General features: G+C 42.9%; 1 protein-coding gene and 1 pseudogene across 6 annotated transcripts in view; both read left to right on the top strand.

Annotated features, from left to right (window-relative positions):
* RNF121 (ring finger protein 121) overlaps positions 1-20,439 on the top strand; it is a 72,565-nt gene that overhangs the window by 49,637 nt on the left and 2,489 nt on the right. For all 6 annotated transcript variants that reach the window (XM_045555569.1, XM_045555568.1, XM_045555571.1 and 3 more), the window contains 5 exons: positions 716-870; positions 3,581-3,688; positions 6,817-6,937; positions 18,352-18,485; positions 19,100-19,201. In XM_045555569.1, coding sequence (XP_045411525.1) covers positions 716-870; positions 3,581-3,688; positions 6,817-6,937; positions 18,352-18,485; positions 19,100-19,201 — 620 coding nt within the window. The remainder of the gene's footprint in view (positions 1-715; positions 871-3,580; positions 3,689-6,816; positions 6,938-18,351; positions 18,486-19,099; positions 19,202-20,439) is intronic.
* Positions 7,719-8,479, top strand: LOC123641089 (annotated as a pseudogene).

Genomic DNA, 20,439 nt, shown 5'->3' with positions numbered 1-20,439 from the left:
GTGCCTCCCTCTTAAGGAGTCTTTCTCTAGTCTAGTTTTACTTTCTTCTTATTTATTTATCTAATTTATTGAGAACCTGTCATGAGCCAGGCAGTTTCCTAGCACAGAGGAAACATGAATGTGGCCTAGTCCCTGCCCTCAAGGAGCTTACATTCAGGTGGAGAATGAATTTGAATCTAGCCTCATACTCTAAATAAGCACTGTAATGACAGTAGAAAAGAAAATGCTTCTGAAGCATTAGAAAGTCATGACTAAGTCTACCTGAAAAGCAGACTGAAGGCTTTATGTATCTTGAATGTGATGTTATCAGGCAGAAAGGCAGGTGAGAAGGATGTTTCAGTCTCAGGAGGACAACTTGACTTAAAGACATGGAGAGTGGTAGATGGCCCTCAAAATAGTAGTTTGGGGCCACATTATCGGAGATTTGACTGCCTGGCTGAGGATGTTGGATCCTATCCAAATGCAGGGGACGTTTACAGGGTTTTAAGCAGAGAAATGACATGTTATCCAAGAGATAGTTGAGTGAGGGATGAAAAGGAGGAGTCAAGCATGGTCCCAGGTTTCTAACTTTGATCACTAGTGGAGTTAGCTTTGTCCAACATTGGAAATGTAGGAGAGGATCAGGCTAAAATGGAGAACAAGATGCACTCTGGACTTGTGGATAGAGCTGCAGAGGGAGCTGGCTAGACCTGAAGTGCTTCTGTTTGTGTTTCAGATGGTGACCCTCTTTCAGATGTGGGTTGTTCCCCTCTATTTCACAGTGAAGCTGCACTGGTGGAGGTTCCTAGTGATCTGGATCTTGTTCTCTGCTGTCACAGCCTTTGTCACCTTCCGAGCCACCCGAAAACCTCTAGTACAGACAACCCCAAGGTGAGAGTTTAGATAGTGGGGAAGAGGCCAGGTTTTTTGAAGGTAATGGGTTGGAATGCATGGCAGGAGGATGGGTTTACATTGAAAAAATTGCAGGTTTTGTCTGCCAAAATTGTGTGGCATGGGGCCTCTCTAAAACAAGCTGATTGGGAGACCCACCTACCCTAGTCACAGATAAGAACCCCTAAATATTTCTCTACAGCTTACTTTATGGCTCATATCAAGGTCTGTTTATATAAAAAACACACTGAGTAAATCCTAGTGATCATTGTGGTCTCATTTTAAATATTTTTTTCTGTGAACCCTTCTCTGATCTCCAAATTAGATTTTCTGTTGTATTTTCTCATAACGCACACTAGTTTTCCTTCATAGAACTTATCATACTTTATAACTAAATATTATTTTTAGTATCTATCTCCCCCACTAAACTATAACTATGAGATCAGGAACCACATCCATTTTGTTTGTCTCTGTATATCCAGGCCCTTTCACAGTGTCTGGCACATAGTATCCTACTCCATGAATTTTTGTTGAATGAATGAATTTCAGCAAATTTATAATTTTCTAACAAACAATACCTCCTTCTTGAGTCACAAAGCAGCCACTGCCTATATAATTCTTATTATTTTATCCAAATTCATTTCTCATTTGATCTTCCCAACCAGCTTGTGAGGTCATGTAATATCTGTACTTGACAGAAAAAAGAGAGATTTTCTCATTCATTCATTCAGTAAGCACCTACTATGTGCCAGGCCCTGTGCTGAGCGCTGGGGATACAGAGCTGGATAAGACATGGTCCCTGCCCTCAAGGAGTCCTCGGTTTAATGGAGGAGATGGACACCTGTTGCAGTGCACTTGGTAAGTGCTATGACAGGGGTGTGCACAGGGCTAGGAGAGCCTAACGGAGGAATGGCCAGCCTCAAAGTCGTAACTACCTGTTCCAAAGTCTTTTGAGTTGCAAATGCTCTTCTTCCTATGCCTTTTATGTTCCACTTTACTGCGAGCATTTCTCTGGCCTTCTCTGAGTTTCATTGTACAAGGTGAAGTTGGTGTCTAGAAGCCTCTCTCTGGCATTATGGAAGACACAAGCTCGGGAGTCAGATGGATGTGGATTGGGAACCCCAGTCCTGCCACATGTTAGCTGTTTAACCTCACCTTTCTGAGCCTTGAATTCTTCATCCCTAAAAATGGGACAATAATTGGTACCTCACATAGGGTAATATGAAGAAAAAGTGTAGTAAAACATATTACGAGTCACCAAGTAACAGTATCAACTTTTAGCTAAAATGACCAAAAACGTGTCTATAATATGGAGGTTTTTTTATAATAATAACTAACATTTAAAAGTGCTTTACGATTTCAAAGCACTTTCATAGACATTCTCATTTATTCGTGCAGCATTTAATGAGCATGTATTATATATACACCAGGAAATGGGCAATCCAGTGAGAAACGCAGCAATGGTTTTCCACTATTTTACAAAGAAAATTACCTCTCCTCTCTCAGAGGTGATTTGACTTATCTGAGGTTACCCAGTTAATAATACCTCATTTAATCCAGATTAAGGGTTCCTTGACCTAAAATTACATGTCCTTTTCATTGTGTTTCTATCCCTTATGACCAGCACAAACTCTGAGTAATGGAGCTGTGTGTGGTCTTAAGGCAATATTGCAAGATGTTTGGGGCCTTTCCCTAGCCTGAGAAGCCACTGCTACTTGCTTAGGCAGAGCAGGGAGGCACAGGCAGGAAGGGACCTGAGCTTCCTCCCTGGGGTCCAGCAAGGTTGGTAGTAACCTACCTGGCTCTTAGGAACCACACAGGCTTGTGCTGGTTATTCAAGCAAATTGCTAAATTGTTCATTAGCTCTCATCACAGATAGAATAGTGCCTGCTGATCTTGGGGACATACCCCTTGTAGCATTTTAAAGGCTCTGGTTCATTCAGGGAACCATCTTTCCTCTCTGAATCTATCTGGGGTCAACCAACCAGATTGTGCTCTGTTCTTCATTGGATCCTTGGGCACACTGCTTCTCCTTCAGGGGCATGAACAACCCCACTCCACCCCACTACCGCCACCACACCACACACATACATCTAATTCAAAGGTACTTTTTGAGTGCGTCCTTCCTTAATCCCTTCTCCTCTAGGAAAAAAAAGTCATTTTGGAAGCAAATTCATTAGATATCATTTCTTTCATGATTGGATTGTGGACAGGAGCAAAGTTTTATTCAGGCTAACCAGGCCCATGTGTAAAACCCTGTAGTTAATTCTACCTCTAATTCATCTTCCCTTGAATTTTGTTTTCTAACAAGAACTAGCCTTCCCCACCTGTTCTCTTCTGAGCACAGGTATAGTTATTATTAATAGTTTTTAATTCCTCATCCAACTAACCTGAATTTAAGATGATATAGCTGTCCGAAGTCAGCTGTGCTCTTTTTTGTTTGAGGCTGAAACCTCTTTTTTAGGGATCTCTTTTCTTTTCTTGGTCCAAGACCAGAAAAATACAAAGCACTAGTTCCCCGGTAGGTAGAATTGTTTCTGCAATTAAGAGAGTGAACAGCTTTGGGTAGTAACTGCAGTTGCTCAATAAGTCCTAAGCAAAGAGCCAGGTGTCCCCACTGATGTATGAGAATAAGGGATTCTGGTGATCCAGTGGCCCCTGAGGTCTGAATCTCTGTGTCAGCTGTACTAACTTTCTCTCCTTTCTCCAGGTTGGTTTATAAGTGGTTCCTGCTCATCTATAAAATCAGCTATGCCACTGGCATCGTTGGCTACATGGCTGTCATGTTTACCCTCTTTGGTCTTAACCTATTATTCAAGTGAGTACCCTTTGCTTTCGTTTTTGCTGGTGTTTGGGGAGGAGTGGTTAGTGATGTGTACCTTTCTTCCTGCTGCAAATCCTGGATATTTACAAGAGGGACATAACACCCAGGATGGGAAACTTGGGTGCCATAGGGGGCTGAGAGAGGCCCTCTGTGATTTGTGCTGGCAGAAAGCAAAGATTGCCTGAATATATACAAAGTCAGAATTGCAAATCATTGGTTGTGTTTTCTAAGAATTTATATTTTAGTGGAAAAGTATAACAAAAGTAAGCATAATAATTGTTATTGCGCATAACCCCATCACCCTAACAGAACTATTTTCCTTGTCCATGTGAACTATTTATTTGCAACATCCACTCTGCCTGCGTGGCCTTATATTCATCCAGACCAAGGGGATTGGCAAACTATGCCTTGTGGGCCAAATCAGCCTACCAACTGTTTTTATAAAATAAAGTTTTACTGGAGCACAGTCATGTTCGTTCATTTTCATACTGTCTATGGCTGTTTTGCACTAAAACAGCACAGTTGAGTAGTTGTGATAGAGATCATATGGACTGCAAAACCTAAAATATTTACTATTTGTCCCTTTACTGAACAAGTTTGCTGACCCTTGGGCTAGACTGTCAAACTCATGTGGCCATGGTTGGCCACACCTGGCAATATATCCCCTTAGAAGGTTATAAGACAGAAAATACAGTAGAACAGTGTTTGTAGGAGTCTTCCCAGTAGTCCCAGAGCTGAGGTGTGAGGGAATGAGACCACATAGATGGGTGTGGAAGCCTGGTCTAGGAGCTCCATCCCCTCAAGGAATATATCAGTTTCAAGAATGTCCCAGTCAAGGCCAAGCATGGTGGCTCATGCCTGCAATCCTAGCACTTTGGAAGGCCAAGGTGGGGGGATCACTTGAGGCCAGGAATTGGGGACCAGCCTGAGCAATATAGCAAGACCCCATCTCTAGAAAAAGTAGAAAAATTAGCCAGGCCTGGTGGTGTGTGTTGTAGTCCCAGCTACTTGAGAGGCTGAGCTGGGAGGATTGGTTGAGCCCAGGAATTTGAGGTTGTAATGAGCTCTGATGATGTCACTACACTCTAGCCCAGGTGACAGAGCAGGACTCTGTCTCAATTTCCTTTTTCCTTTTTTTGAGACAGAGTCTCAGTGTGTCAACCTGGGTAGAATGCAGTGGTGTCATTATAGCTCACTGCAGCCTCCAACTGCTGGGGTCAAGTGATCTTCCTGCCTCAGCCTCCTGAGTAGCTGGGACTATAAGCATACATCATGACACCCAGCTAATTTTTCTATTTTTAGTAGAGACGGGGTCTCACTCCTGCTCAGGCTGGTCTCAAACTCCTGAGCTCAAGCAGTCCTCCTGCCTTGCCCTCCCAGAGGGCAAGGTTGAGCCCAGGAGTTTGAGGTTGGTGTGAGCCACTGCATTCTATCTGGGGGCATAGAGCAAGACTGTCATTCGTTCATTCATTCATTTATTCATTCATAAATACATACATACATACACGATTCTGCATTATGTTTTCAAGATTTTTTTTCTATAAATACAGTTTCTTTTTATTTGCCTAAACTAATAAATACATACATACATGTATACAAACTAGATTCTGCATTATGTTTTATTTTTTATTTATTTAGTTAGTTTTTTTGAGACAGAGTCTCACTCTGTCGCCAGAACTAGAGTGCCATGGCATCAACCCAGCTCACAGCAACCTCAAATTCCTGGGCTCAAGCGATCCTCCTGCCTTAGCCTCCCAAGTAGCTGGGACTACAGGCGAGCACCACCACACCCAGCTAATTTTTTCTGTTTTTAGTAGAGATGGGGTCTCCCTTTTGCTCAAGCTGATCTCGAACTCCTAACTTAAAAGTGATCCTCCCACCTTGGCCTCCCAGAGTGCTAGGATTACAGGCTTGAGCAGCCAAGCCCAGCCTGCATTATATTTTAAAGATGTTTTTTCTATAATTACAGTTTCTTTTTACTTGCCTAAACTATACAAGGTGGAAAACAGAATTGAGATTCTTGACCATTTTTATGCTACTGATCAGGTTAGTTGGTGTAAGATCAATGATACCTAGTCAGTGGGTTAAATATAAGGTTGATGAACAAATTCAACTTTCTATGATAAATATAATTTACAACTTTAAGTGAACACATACAGTCCTTTGTACAAATATTTTAATAAGTAATTTTCTATAACATTTATAGACTCAAGGTTGCAAATTGTTAGTCCTAAGAATTATTAAAACAAACCCTCTAGTATTACAGGCAAGATCTTTATCCTTGGTAAAATAGACTTGGACCAAAATTTGACTGTGACACAGTACAGAATATGTATAGATGCAACTAATAATTTTATGGTAACTGGTGTATAAATATTTACTAACTATATACTTTTTTCTAAACCTGTGTTTAGCAAATTTTTTCTGTAAAGGGCCACATAGTAAATATTTTAGGCTCTGTGGGACAATAGGCAAAATCTAGGATATTATGTATGTACTTAGATAACAAGAGAGGAAACTCCTACCCTGCCCCATCCTTTTTGTGTGGGGAAGGAGGGCAGGTCTCAGGTAGTGGGGATACTCTGTGCCTAGTTGCCATCGGTTGAGACGTTCTCAGGAGCAGCTTGGCAGGGGGTGTTTGGCCACTTTGGGTAATTTTCACTTTGCTCCAGTGACACCAAGATCCTGGTGTGCCCTTCCCTCCTTTGGAGGGCTCGGCCATTTCAACTTGGGTGGCTGGCTGGGAGTGAGGCAATTCACTTGGTGTCCAACAGTTGCCAACAGTGGATTCCCCAATGTGTAGGTCCTGACAGTTAAAGGTCCTGGGCAGCTGCAAGGCATGGGCACCAGTTGGGGGAGGCAGGAACTGGGAGCAAAGTGGGGGAAAGGGACAGGAGGGAATACTCTGGCTTGGTCTTTGCAGCTCACACTGCTAGCCTCCTCAAGAGGTGTCCATAGGCCATATAAAAATAGGCAGATTAGATCTGGTCATAGTTTGCCAACACTTGCTCTAGAGTCTTTGCACCTTCCCACTTTAGTTGCTGTCGTGTGTGTCTCAGAGTAGTAATCCAGACCAGTCATGTCTTACACAGGCCTTTCTGGCTATGCTGTTTCCCTTCCAGGATCAAACCAGAAGATGCCATGGACTTTGGCATATCTCTCCTCTTCTATGGCCTCTACTATGGAGTTCTTGAACGGGACTTTGCAGAAATGTGTGCAGACTACATGGCATCTACCATAGGGGTGAGTTCACCTGGGCTCTCACCTGCCTCCTGCCACCTCCAAATGGTTGATGCTGACATCACTTGTTTGATGGAAGAGGGATGAGATAAGCCATATAAAATCCTTCAAGATGTGGGTGGTATGCATGGAGATTTATTCCTTAAAATTTGGAAAGCCAGATCTCAGATGTACGCTGGAATTTTTAACTTCAGGGCCATTATAGGAAAGAACCACTTTACTCAGCAGGAGGTTAACATTCATTCAACAAATGCTTTTAATGTCTCCTGTGTGCCTGGGTACTGAGCTATGTGCTGGAATTACAGAGGTATACAACAGTAAACATAATCCTTGTCCAAGTAGAGTTTACTCTCTAGTGGAAGAGAGATGGGCATTAAAGTAATAAACACACAAATAAACATAAAATTACAACTTTAATAAGCATTGTATAGGAAAGGTTTATGATGCTACAAAGAAATATAGTAATGGCATTTGACCTAGTCTCAGTTCAAGGAGGACTTCCCTGAAGAAGTGACTACTGAGCTGACTTGAGTGTTCATGAGTAGGAATATTAAATAGATTAAGTAGGAAGTGAAATGTGTACCAAGTAGAAAAAATAGCATGTGTAAGAGTCCTGTCATGGAAGAAAGGGAAGATGTTTTTGAGGAACTAAAACAAAGGCTGGTGTGGTTGTACATCTGAGATGTGGTAGAAGTGTCTGGAGAAATAGGGACTAGACTAGAAAAAAGCCTTTCACCTCTTTTCCGGCTGGAACCACAGAGGGTGTCGAAGAGAAGAAAAAGAAGGTTCCTGCTGTGTCAGAAACCCTTAAGAAAAAGTGAAGGACTTTCACAGAGCTGAAGATGAAATGCCTGAGAAAGACGTTTTCTCAAAAGATGCTTCAAAAGGCAAGGAGGAAGCTTTTCTATGAAAAAGCTAAGCCTTATCACAAGGAATATAGGCAGACTTACAGAACTGAGATTCGAATGGCTAGGATCGCAAGAAAAGCTGGCAACTTCTATGTATCTGCATAACCCAAATTGGCATTTGTCATCAGGGTCAGAGGTATCCAAGGTCTGAAAGGTGTTGCAGCTTCTTCGCCTTTGCCAGATCTTCAGTGAAAGCTTTGTTAAGCTCAGCAAGGCTTCAGTTAACATGCTGAGGATTTTAGAACCATATAGTGCATGGGGGTACCCAAACCTGAAGTCAGTAAATGAACTAATTTACAAGCGTGGTTATGGCAAGATCAGTAAGAAGCAAATTGTGTTGACAGATAATGCTTTGATTACTTGATCTCTTGGTAAATATGGCATCTTCTGCATGGAGGATCTGATTCGTGAGATCTGTACTGTTGGAAAATGCTTCAAAGAAGTAAATAACTTCCTGTGGCCCTTGAAGTTATCATCTCCACAGGTTGGAATGAAGAAAAAGACAACCCATTTTGTAGAAGGTGGAGATGCTGGCAATAGGGAAGACCAGATCAACAGGCTTATTAGAAGAATGACCTAAGGTGTCTACCATGATTATTTTTGTAATCTGGTCAGTTAATAAACACTGACTGATTTCAAATTAAAGAAGAAAAGAAAAAAGCCTTTTAGCCCAAACTAAAGATTTTGACTTTTATACTGAAAACACTGGTTGGCTAAGATAGAGAATGACTTTATCAGATTTGCATTTTGCAAAGATCATTCTGACTGCTGGGTGGAAAACAGAGGGATCCACAGATTTGAGTGGACCACTTAAGACTATTTAAGAGACAGTTGCTTATATACATGCAGCTATTATGTACCCAAAATAATTGAAAATTAAAACCAAAAAGACAATTGTAGTCCTCTTGGAAGATAAAGGTCACTTAGATTAGAGTAGATATGGTGGAAAAAGAGAGAACTGGACTGCAACAGGCCCTTGAATAATATTATTTTGTTCAGTGTCATTTTGTTATAATGTTGATGAGGGGGAAAAAAAGCTACTGGGGCCGGGGCCACTGTACGTGTAGAGTTTGCATGTTCTCCCCATTTCTGTGTGGGTTTTCTCCGGATACTCTTGTTTCTTTCCATGCCAAAGATGTGCATGTTGGTGAATTAGTGTGTCTGAATTGTCCCAGTGTGAGTATGAGTGTGTGTATGAGGGCGTACTGCGATGGAATGGTGTCCTGCCCAGGGTTGGTTCCTGCCTGGTGCCCTGAACTTCTGGGATAGGCTCTGGCCACCTATGACCCTGAACTGCAGTAAATGAGTTGGAAAATGAATGAATGAATGAATACAAATTATTAGAAAATAAAAATTGAGCCAGGTGCAATGGCTCATGGCTGTATCCCAGCAACTCAGGAGGCCAAGGCAGAAAGATCACTTGAGGCCAGGAGTTGGAGACCAGCCTAGGCAACATACTGAGGCCCCATCTCTAAAAAAATAAGAAAAATTAGCCAGGCCTGGTGGTGCTTCCTGTAGTCCTAGCTACTTGGGAGGCAGAGGCGGGAGGATCACTTGAGTGTAGGAGTTCTAGGTTACAGTGAGCAATGATCACACACTGCATTCAAGCCTGGGTGACAGAATGATCTCTAAAATAAATAAATAGAAATTCATAAAGTATACGATAATCATACAAATGCACAATAATCATACAAATGTGCAACAAATCATGCGGTACAAAAGGGCTCAGTGAGCCCACCTGTGGTTATTTGTTTTTGAACTGCATGGTGGTAGGAGGTGCTCCTTACCATTTTCACTTTGCAAACATTTATTCCTTGATTTAACTCACAACCACTGCAACTCCATCACTCACTGATTCACCAAAAATTGGGTAAATAATTATCTTGTTTTTATTAATCTTTCTTAAATGTATGGATGGCTCACATTTATCTCAATATTTGCTATTAGAAGTGTTTTGGGTCTTTATTTAGAAGTTTGGTGATGTTTTGTGACCTGAAATGTGCCATAAGAACTTAACTCTTGTTTATATCAATTAGCCTATGGCAAAATTGGTTTTATTGTGTGTCATTTCACTTAAAGTCAAAGTTTCTAAGAACCTATTGATGATAAGTGAGGGTGTACTGTATTTGAGAAGTTTGGGAGACTGAAGGAAAAAATAATCAAGGAAATGTAGGTATCAAAGCTGACATTTCTGACTCGGTGACTGCTTGGATGGTAGTACCTTTAACTGAGATAGGAAATGCTGCAAGAGGACTAGGTGGAGACCACAGGAGATAACTTCAGGCTTAGACTCTGGGTAAGGTAACAACCAACCTGAGAAAGCCAAGTAAATAGCCCTAACTTTTTAAAAGATGGAAATATATCTTTGTTGTTTGTTGTTTATAAAAGTAATGTATTCTCTTTGTAGTTACTTAAACAGAACAGAAGTACTCCCATCTCAGTATCATCTACTCAGACCCCCACCCCCAAGAAGGAATATTTCCATTACCTTGGGTGACTTTAATCGAGTACAGTTTTAGGCCAAGGATTTTGTTTCTCAGAATTATAGTATTGTTTTTATTTTTTCTATACTGGATCAAATTGAAAACAAAACGTATTGGATCACTTCATAGACAGCTTATTAGATTCTTTTTTGAACAGCTGTCTTATGTTTTAGCTTCATTTCACTCTTTTCTATTAGACTCCAGATCTTCCTTTAACCAGTTTACTCCTCAGAAGAGATTTCCAGACCCTAGAGTGTCTAATTATTAACTTTACTCTCAGCAACAGCAATTCACTAAGGCTATTTCTTTAGCAGAGGCAGCTTTTTAGAGCTGTTCAGCTTTTCAGAGCCAGCTTCACTTGCTCTGAAAATATTGCCAATATTCTGTCCTTTACCCTGTAGTGATTTCTTTTTCTTCTCATTCTGTTTTTATAGGACCAATTCTCTGATTTTCCCAGGTTGTTGCCAACTTTATCTTAAGGTCATTATCAGGGGCCAGTTTAAGCAAAGTCTTAATTCCCTATGGGGATCACTAATCGGCAATCTGCAGAATCCTCCTCTTTCTAGGATAGAACTGAACACAGATTTGATTCACAAGTTTGCTCTTCCTCTACGAGATGGAATTATTACATTAGACTTCCACAAGTGGGATTTGAGCCTGTGGCCTCTTTCCGTGCTCTTTTAGGAAGAATTACTAGGTGCTTCAATGATTAAAAGTGATAATCCCTAATAATGATAATAAATGATAATTCCATAATATCCAGGTTCACCAGGAGCCCCAGTTGGAAAATTTCTCGTTGGTGTGGAGAGTGCCTCAAGCCGTGGCTGTTGATCCCTTGTATTCACTTTCTTTTTGTCTTTTTCTTTTTTCTTTTCTTTTTTGAGATGGTGTCTCATTCTGTTGCCTGAACTGGAGTGCGATGATGCGATCATACCTCACAGTAACCTCAAACTCCTGAGCTCAAACCATCCTCCTATCTCAGCCTCCTGAGTAGCTGGGACTACAAGGAGTGTGCCACCGTGCCTGGCTAATTCTTTTTTTATTATTATTTTTTGTAGAGACAGGGTCTTGCTGTGTTGCTCAGGCTGGTCTCAAACTCCTGGCCTCAAGCAATTCTCTTGCCTCAGCCTCCCAAAGCGTTGGGATTGTAGGTGTGAGCCACCATGCCCGGCCTTTCCTTCTCTTTAAGGGATCTTATTAGTAATCCTCACCACTCCATGTTCTCCATGTTAATTCTTTAACAGTCTGGCTCAAGGACAAACCCAGGTACCTCCCTCTACCTCTTAGCACAGGGACATAAAGATTAAATAGTCACTTCAGACTTTATTAAGGGGTTGAGGATGATAGCAGGAAAATAAACTGAGTACATGAGTGGGGTTAATCTGGCTTACCAGACTGCCTGCTTTTCAGTGCTCCCAGACCCCGCCTCATCCAACTTTCAGCCTACCTCTACGTAGTAGGTGCCGTTTTAGCACCCACCACCTAAAATCCACATCTAGACAGCTACTGTCCTCCAAATGTCTAGAGCCTATGTTCCTGACAAAAATAGGCTCCCTCCCTCATACCTCAGGCCTGCCTTCTGAATCCTGGTATCTTACATGAGGATCTGCCTCTTCCCTAGTAATTGACATTGAGAATGGCTCTCCCTTTTAGAGGAACCACTCACTAATCCAAAAGAATGTGATCTTGCGGACCCTAACTGTAGACAAGCAGTATGCTGTTTCCCCAGGCCTACCTCTGGGCGGTGAGGGTGTCCTGGGAAGACTAGGATGGCTTGTGACAGTACTGAGTGAATTATCAGGAGTTAGTTCATTCATTGTTTACCATAGCAAATATTGCTGAGACTTACTGAGTAAACATGCCCTTTGCTAGGGCTCAGATGCCAACAGATCAGACTAGGCAGGAATGTGGGAGAGGGGCCTCCAGCATGGGATAAGGGGATGGATTGTACTACTTTCAGAGTTCTTTCTGACCCTTAGAATTCTTGTATTTGCTTGTTTATGTCTAATTCTTTGTCAAATGAGTCTTACTTTACTTAGGAATATCTGGGCACCTGAGCCACGGCAAACTGACTTTCAGGAATATCCCTGTCCTTGAAGCCAGAATCTGATCAATGCTTTGAGGAAGCCAGGAAACTGCAGCCTTTCATGCATTCATTAGTCGACTCATTTATTTATTTAAGCAACAGTTATTTATCGACCATCTGTAATGTACACAGATGAACAGGTGCAGCCTTTACTAGCACCATTACTAACTTCCAGTAGTAGTTCTAGTCATTTTAAAAAGATTATGGTAAGGTATATTAATACATAACATAAAATTTACCATCCTAACCCCTTTCTTTTTTTTTTTTTTTTTTTTTTTTTGAGACAGGGTCTTGCTCTGTCTCCCAGGCTAGAGTGCAGTGGTGTCATCATAGCTCACTGCAAAATTCCTGGATTCAAGTGATCCTTCTGTCTAAGCCTCCCAAATAGCTGGGACTACAGGTGCATGGTACCGTGGCCAGCTAATTTTTTTATTTTTTGTGGAGATGAAGTCTGGCTGTGTTGCCCAGGCTGGTCTCAAACTCCTGGGCTCAAGCAATCCTCCCACCTCGGCCTCCCAAAGTGCTGGGATTATGGGTGTGAGCTTAACCATTTTTAAGTGTACAGTTCAGTGGTATTAGATGCATTTATATTGTTCTGCAATCATCACTACTATCCATCTCCAAAACCCTTCATCTTGCAAAACTGAAGCTCTATACGCATTAAACAATAACTTCCTGTTCCCCTCTCCCTTCTGGCCCCGGCAACCACCATTCTATTTAATACTTTCTGTCTCTATGAATTTGACTTCTTTAGGCACTTCATATAAGTGGGATCGTACAGCATTTGTCTTTTTGTGATAGGCTTATTTACTTTGCATAATATCCTTAAGGTTTATCCATGTTGTAACATGTGTTAGAATTTCCTTCCTTTTTAAGGCTGAATACTGTTCCATTGTATACGTATACCACATTTTCAGTCCTAGTCATTTTTCATGATCTTTTGTATATTCTGAGGTAGTCGTAGTTGATTTTAGAGTTGTTCCCCCAACCGGACCTCAAGATCAGGAAGCAGGTCTCTGATTCATCTGTTGGTCCACAGCACACGTATCTCTGAGAATGGTTTGACCTAAAGAAAATGCTGTGCTTACTTAATTTCAGTGTTCCTAGAAATGAAACCATGAGGTTTTATATTAATAAGCATTCTCAATTCCTTTTACTATTCTATAATACATTACTCTGTTTAGTATAGAACAGCTCTTTGTTTTGCCTCATGTGGAAAACTATGTAATCTGAACTAAAATAACTCTTCTTGAGTCAAGAGAACCTTGGATAGAGCCTGTTTTTTCCAGCTAATCACTATGAGATCATAAGCTTGTGACAGCCAGTCAGTATAGTTTCTATTCACACCCAAAAGCCGTGTTGGGGTATGAGGGCAGAATATTGTGAAATAAGCCTATTTTCTGGGGCTTTTTCCTCTGAGTTACTGGGCAGGCAGGGTAGTGACACATTATTTGTGCTACATTGGGCCATGTATCCTACCTCACACTATCTTCCAAGCAAGTTCCTGTACCCCAGATTTACCTCTTGGATCCTCAGAGGCCCCAGATAACTTCAGGACAGTAGATTAGCTGCCTACTTATCTTCACTGCTTAAGGTAGTGGAAAGAGCTAGGGGTTTGGAGTTAGACCTGGTTTCAAATTCTAGGCCACTGTTAATTAGCTGTGCACTCTTGAGCAAGTTACTTTATCTCTTATTTTCTTAGCTGTCATAATATTACCAGACTTATAAAATTCTTGTAAGGAACAAATGTGTTAATGTAAAGCACTTTGCAGAGTAGCGTGGCCATAGTGAACACAAAATAGATGATGATGATGATAGCTAACATTTATTGAGTACCCACTATATAGTACTATTGTACTATAAAACCACATGTTTTATATCTGTAATCCCCTGGAGCACTGGGCCCTGTAGGATTTGTCTTTATATCTTCATCATACCCAGCATATAGGGCAAGACATAGAACAGACAAATAATAAATCATGAGTAACTGCTGGTTCTCCCTTGATTCTCCCTTGATGCCATCTATTGTCTGAGGTCATCTCAGACAACTCTGACATGGGATCTTCTCTCCTGTAAGTCTGAGAAATGGACATTTTATTCAGTTTTTCAGCAGATATTTACAGAGTCACCTACTTGAACTGACTAGGACTGGGGCACCTGGCTTCAGCTCTGCCATCAGCTCTCTCTGGCCATGGGCAAGACTCTCCTTTGGGCATGATTCTTCTCACGTGCCCAGAGAGGAGGTTGGACTAGAAGAGCTCACAAGCCTTTCATGGCACAAATTTTCTGTGATGTTCAATGATGTGGAATGGTACTTATATTTCCTGAGCACCTACTATGTGCAAACTCCTATGCTGGGTTTTACATATATTTTCTCAGGGAATCTTCCCAATCCCTTGTGAGGTCTGGGTTAGTATGTCCTACAAAAGAGAAATCTTACTGTGTTCATCTGGAAAGCTTACGCTCCCACTTTGAATAACCTCTATTTCAAAGCTTCTCCACTCTCTGACCCCTCACACCCCTCCCTCTGTCCCTTCCTTCTTAGCACATGACCTTGCCTCCTATTTATCTGAGAAACTAGAAGCCAGATAGGAATTCCCACAGTTTCCTGACACCAGATCTACAGATCTACTCGCAATGCACCCATCTTCTCCTTCCCTCCAGTTACAGTGGAGTGAGTGTCCTTTCTCCTATCAAAGGCCAGTCCTACCTGCACTCTGGATTCTTTACCTTCCTGCCTTCCCAGGGACCTTACTTGATATTGACTATTCCCTTTCTCACCTGTGACTTCAACTTCTCTCACTCTGCCAGGCTCTTCCCATTAACCTTTTAAACATTCTTTTTTAAATAAACATCCTTTCCTTGACCTTCTTTCTCCTTTAGCTATTGACCTATCACTCACAGCTAAATTTATAGAAAATTCCTGTCTTCTTTTAGTCACCTTTCACTCACTTCTCAGCCTCTGGGCATACCCTTCTCTGACATAGCCTTTACTCAGGTCATCAGTGACTGTCACTAATTCTGATGGGACTTCTTAGCAGCTATCAACACAGTTGACTCACTACTGCTTTCTCTTCTTCCTCCTCCTTTTTTTTTCTTCTTGTTGAGATAGGGTCTTGCTATGTTGCCTAGGCTGGTGTCCAGTGGCTATTCACAGGCATGATCGTGGCACACCACAGCCTCCAACTCCTAGCCTCAAGCGATCCTTCTGCCTCAGCCTCTCAAGTAGCTGGGATTACAGGCACCTGGCTCTCTCCCCTTCTTAGAAAGCTTTTTTCATCTCAGTCTGGACCTTAAAAAAAAAAAAAGACTCTTTTCTCCTTGGCATTGGTGACATTACCATGTCCTGGTTTTCTTTCTGTCTTTCTGATATTTCTCATTTTCCTTTGCTAACTTTCCCTCCCCGTAAATGTTATTGTTTTCCTGATCTCAAACCTAAGCCATTCTCTTCTCTTTGCCTAAATATTTCCCTTTTCTTTTTCCATGGCTTCCAGGTCTTTAATCCAAAACTTTTTTCTGAGCTCCAGACCTTTTGTATTCAGCTATCTATTTGGCATCATCAGTATGTCCACTCTGTCCACTCCTCTCAATTTTTACTGCCACCAGATTAGCCCAAGCCATGACCTTAGCGTAGGCCTCCATCATCTATTGCTTTCAAAGAATTGTAATAGTGTCCTAGCTGGTCTCTCTGAATCCATGTTGGCTTCATCTCCAGTTCATTCTTCACGCAGAGGACAATCTTTTAAAAACTTGAGTCTGATCATGTTATGCCCTATTTTAATAAAGCCTTTGGATAACCCATTTTAAGACCAAAATCCTTCATGTGGCTGACAAGGTTTTAGTGTTTTCCTCTTTCTCAAAACTCGCTAGCCACACAAGAAAGACTCTTTCGGTTTCTCAAGTACACCAAGTTCCTTCCTGCCTCAGGGCCTCTTGTTTCCTCTTGGGCCCGTCTTCACCTAGCTAGCTCCCGCCCATCCTTTAAGTCTCAGCCTACCCTGTCTTTCCCTCAAAGGAGCCTTCTCAGAGGACCTAGGTTGTTTTTTTTTTTTTTTAGGAACCCCTTTCATTGCATTGTTCTCTCATAGCCCTTTTAATGTTTCTAATTAGTTCCTGTTTTATGTAAATATTTATTTTTTTAATGTCAGTCTCTCCTACCTGTAGGTTCCATAAGAACAGAGGACACGTCTGTGTTTTTCCAGTTTTCCCAAGAACCTAGTCCAGTGGCTGGTACTTAACAGGTGCCCAGTATATTTTGGTGGAAGGAAGGAAGAGTTTGGGTGGCTTGTTCAAGGTCACCAAGATAGTAAGTGACAGAGGATTGAAATTAGGTCTGTCTAATCCTGATGCGCCGCATGGACCCTTGAGCCCTTTCCATTGAAGGATTGGGCTCTTGAGGTTTAACTGAAATCTGCCTCTCTGTATTTTATCAAACTCAACCTTGGTGTCCGTTGCTACAGGCTCCTCCTATGTAGTTTCTGTGACCATGTGGTTAATGGAACCTTCCTGACTTCGCAGGCTTAGCTGGTGACTTTGTTGAAATAGGCTGTGGATTTGACCCTGCCTGCCCATTGTCACATTGGCCTCTTGGAGAGAATTCCAGAAACCAGAGGCTTCACAGACATTTTCCTGGATGTTCTTTCTACTGTAAATACTGTATCTAGGTCCGCTTTGATCCTGCCTCCCTTGCTCCAGTGTCCTGGGGGCAGAACTCTGGTATGAACTGAGGTGAAGTTCTTCCGTAGAGCTCCAGCCCATCTTTGGAGTTAGGGTGTTTCTCCTTCTTTTACTGCCAGTGCTGTGGGAAAGAGCCAGTAGCCAGGCTTCTGTGCTACACGGTTGTATAGGGATTTAGTGCCAGAGCTGAACCCAGACCCCTCTGTCTTTCCTTTCTCTGGTTGATGTGCCTAGAAATTCTAACCCAGAACACATTTCACAGAAGGCTTTCTTTACCTTCTTCTGACCTTATGCTTCATTTGTTCATTTATTAACTCAGTAAGCAAGCGAGCATTTGCTGAGTGCCTTTGTATTCCCAGGCCTGGACAGGCTCTTTTACTGCAGGAGTTCTAGCTTCCATTCTTAGTTGATGCTAGTGTGTCTTCCCCGGGGACTAAATCAGCTCTCTAACTAACTGCCCAGAAGATCCTGGACCTAAGTCTGTTGAGCCCTGGAGGGGTAGATTTCAGAGGTGTCCCCCAACATTAACATTTGAAGATTCCACCTTTTGAGGGTTGCACAATTTGTAGACTCCATAGGTCTTGGCCTACCCTCCAACTCTAACTATCCTTTTCAATTGCCTTTTGCACTCTTGAGAAACAAATGAGAACCTTTTGGGTAACTGGCTGTCAGAGAGCTCAGTAGCTGATCTTTCTGCAACATTCAGCAATTGTTGATGAAGTGCCTTGACCAGTGGGATGGTGACTAGAACTTGGGTAGGAGTCAGAGGGTCTGGGTTTTGGTCCTGTCTTGTGTCTTTCCTTTTCTAGGTTTTGTTTTCCCAGTGATAGGGTGGCTGGCTCTGGTGTTCTGTGATAGTAAGTGAGCTTACCTGGAGCCACTTAAAGAGGGTTTTTCAAGAGGGTGAAGGCAGGAAGCTCTTGTATTTGTGGAGTTTGGGGGCAGTATGGCATCTTTGCATTCTGCCCTTGAGGACTGTTGGGATCAGGTGGCAGTTCTGATGACTGAGAAAGGCCATTTCTCATAGGGCAGCATAGAGTGTGGGGAGCCCCCAGGAGTTCAAGTCCACAGTGACCTGTGATCACACCAGTACACTCTGGCCTGGGCAACAGAGGCTCTGTCTCTAAAAGAAAAAAAATTTCCTCTAACTCTGGGGACCCCCTGTCACTTTGCTTCCTCTCCAGAAGACCTGAGGCTTCTGGGGCTTCCCATTTCAGCTGCTTCTCACAGCTTTTTCTGTCTTTTCCTCCTGCTCTTCTCCAGTTCTACAGTGAGTCAGGCATGCCTACCAAACACCTCTCGGACAGCGTGTGTGCCGTGTGTGGACAGCAGATCTTCGTGGACGTCAGTGAAGAGGGCATCATCGAGAACACGTACAGGCTGTCCTGCAATCATGTGTATCCTGCCTTGAATTCCTGGGCCACCTCTCTCCTGTGACCTGCACACTCCAGTCAGGAAGGGGGGAAGGGGGTGGTTGTGAACCTGGACGTGCTGTCCAGACTCGTGAGTGTAGGAGAGCCACAAGAGGGCAGCCTTCCTCGCCCTTTCCCACAGATCGGAGCCACCCTTACGTAAACAGTGATTCTGGTCTGGCTAGGTGTGAGAGCATCCTGAAGCTACAGCCACTGAGGCTGTGCTGGCTGACCGAGATTGGAGCAGTCACAGGGCAAGAGGACCCTCTAACAAGATCCCTCAGTTTAGAATCAAATCCTCTTTTCTGAATAACACTTGTAATATTAATCATGTATTTACTCAGCTCCTATTCTGTACCTGTGTATGCATCTGCATTTTGCCCCTTAACAACTCTGTGGGATAGGGATCGTTGTCCTCACTTCACATTTGAGGAAACAGGTTCAGAGAGAGGGACTTGCCCCAGATTACAGAGCAGATAAGGATTGATGCCAGGATTTGAACCTTTCTCCAGAGCTGGTGTGTGGGCATCTTGAAGACTGGCCCGGGGCTGTAGTGCCATCCTGGCTTCCCACCATTTCCCTTGACCCGTGGTGCTCAGATTCCATGAGTTCTGCATCCGCGGCTGGTGCATCGTGGGAAAGAAGCAGACGTGTCCGTACTGCAAAGAGAAGGTAGACCTCAAGAGGATGTTCAGCAATCCGTATCCTTTGAGTCCTTGTTGGGAGTGGGCAGTGGGAAGAAAATACTGGCCAGTGTGGGTCTTCCTTGGGCCCTGCCTCCTGCGCCCAGCCAGGACATATCCAATATTCTATTTGGCTTCTGTTCTGGGGAAGTTGGTGATGGGACATAGGGCAGAACTGGCAGCTCAGCTTCCCATCATAGTTCTGTATCCCTCAAGCGTAATAAGTTGATAGTAATAGCAGCTACCACTTACTGCTTGCTCACTGTGTGCCTGGCACTGTGTTAAGTGCTTTACTTATATTAGCTCCTTTGATTCTCTAGCAACTTTATGACCTGGATAATATTATCTTCATTTTACAAATGAAATGGTTTAGAGGTTGAGTAACTTGGTTAAGGTTACATAACTAGTGACTGATACCTTTCCTATGATGTGCAGTGCTAGAGACCAGCTCTGTGCCAGTGCAGGGATAGCTGGGGGCCGCCTGTACCCATCCACTCTCAGTGCAGGACCTGTGCTCCTCCGAGCTGTCACTTCCAACCCAGCCAGCCCTCCCTGCTTTGCCCTCACCCTCCTTTTCCTTACAGCTCGTCTTTTGGAAAGTGCCCAAACACTTCTTTGGCCCTACCTTCAATTCCCCTGGGGCCCAGGGACCCAGAGACCCAGCTTTCTCCCCTCTCTTCTCCCAGCTACCCTTTCTTTCTGCTCCATGATTCCCTCCCTGTTCCTTTTCCCCTATAAACTAGCTGGGTTTTGCCGAGAACACTAGAATAGCCTAGTTCCTAGCACACTCCTGTGGTCACTAAATGGGAGACTGGCCTATCCCCTCTCAAGTTCCCTGCTTGGTTCTTCCAGGGCCCGGTTCAAGAACAACTAAATAACTCCATAGCTAAACTGAGGTTTGGGACTTCCCTTAGCTCTGAGCCAAACTGATTTTTTTTTTTCCTTTTTTGGAGATATAGTCTTGCTCTGTCGCCTCAGGCTAGAGTGCCATGGTGTCACTCTAGCTCACAGCAACCTCAAACCCCTAGGCTCAAGTGATCCTCCTGCCTCAGCCTCCTGAGTAGCTGGGACTACAGGCGCACACCAACATGCCCAGCTAATTTTTTCTATTTTTAGTTGCCCAGCTAATTTTCTTTTCTATTTTTTAGTAGAGACGGGGTCTCACTCTTCCTCAGGCTAGTCTCAAACTCCTGACCTCAAGCAATCCTCCTGCCTCGGCCTCCCAGAGTGTTAGGATTACAGGTGTAAGCCACAGT

The sequence above is a fragment of the Lemur catta genome, chromosome 7, assembly GCF_020740605.2.
Source record: "Lemur catta isolate mLemCat1 chromosome 7, mLemCat1.pri, whole genome shotgun sequence".
Classification (NCBI taxonomy): Eukaryota; Metazoa; Chordata; class Mammalia; order Primates; family Lemuridae; genus Lemur; species Lemur catta.
The sequence above is the reverse complement of the archived record's forward strand: the minus strand, read 5'-3'. Positions and strand labels throughout refer to the sequence as shown.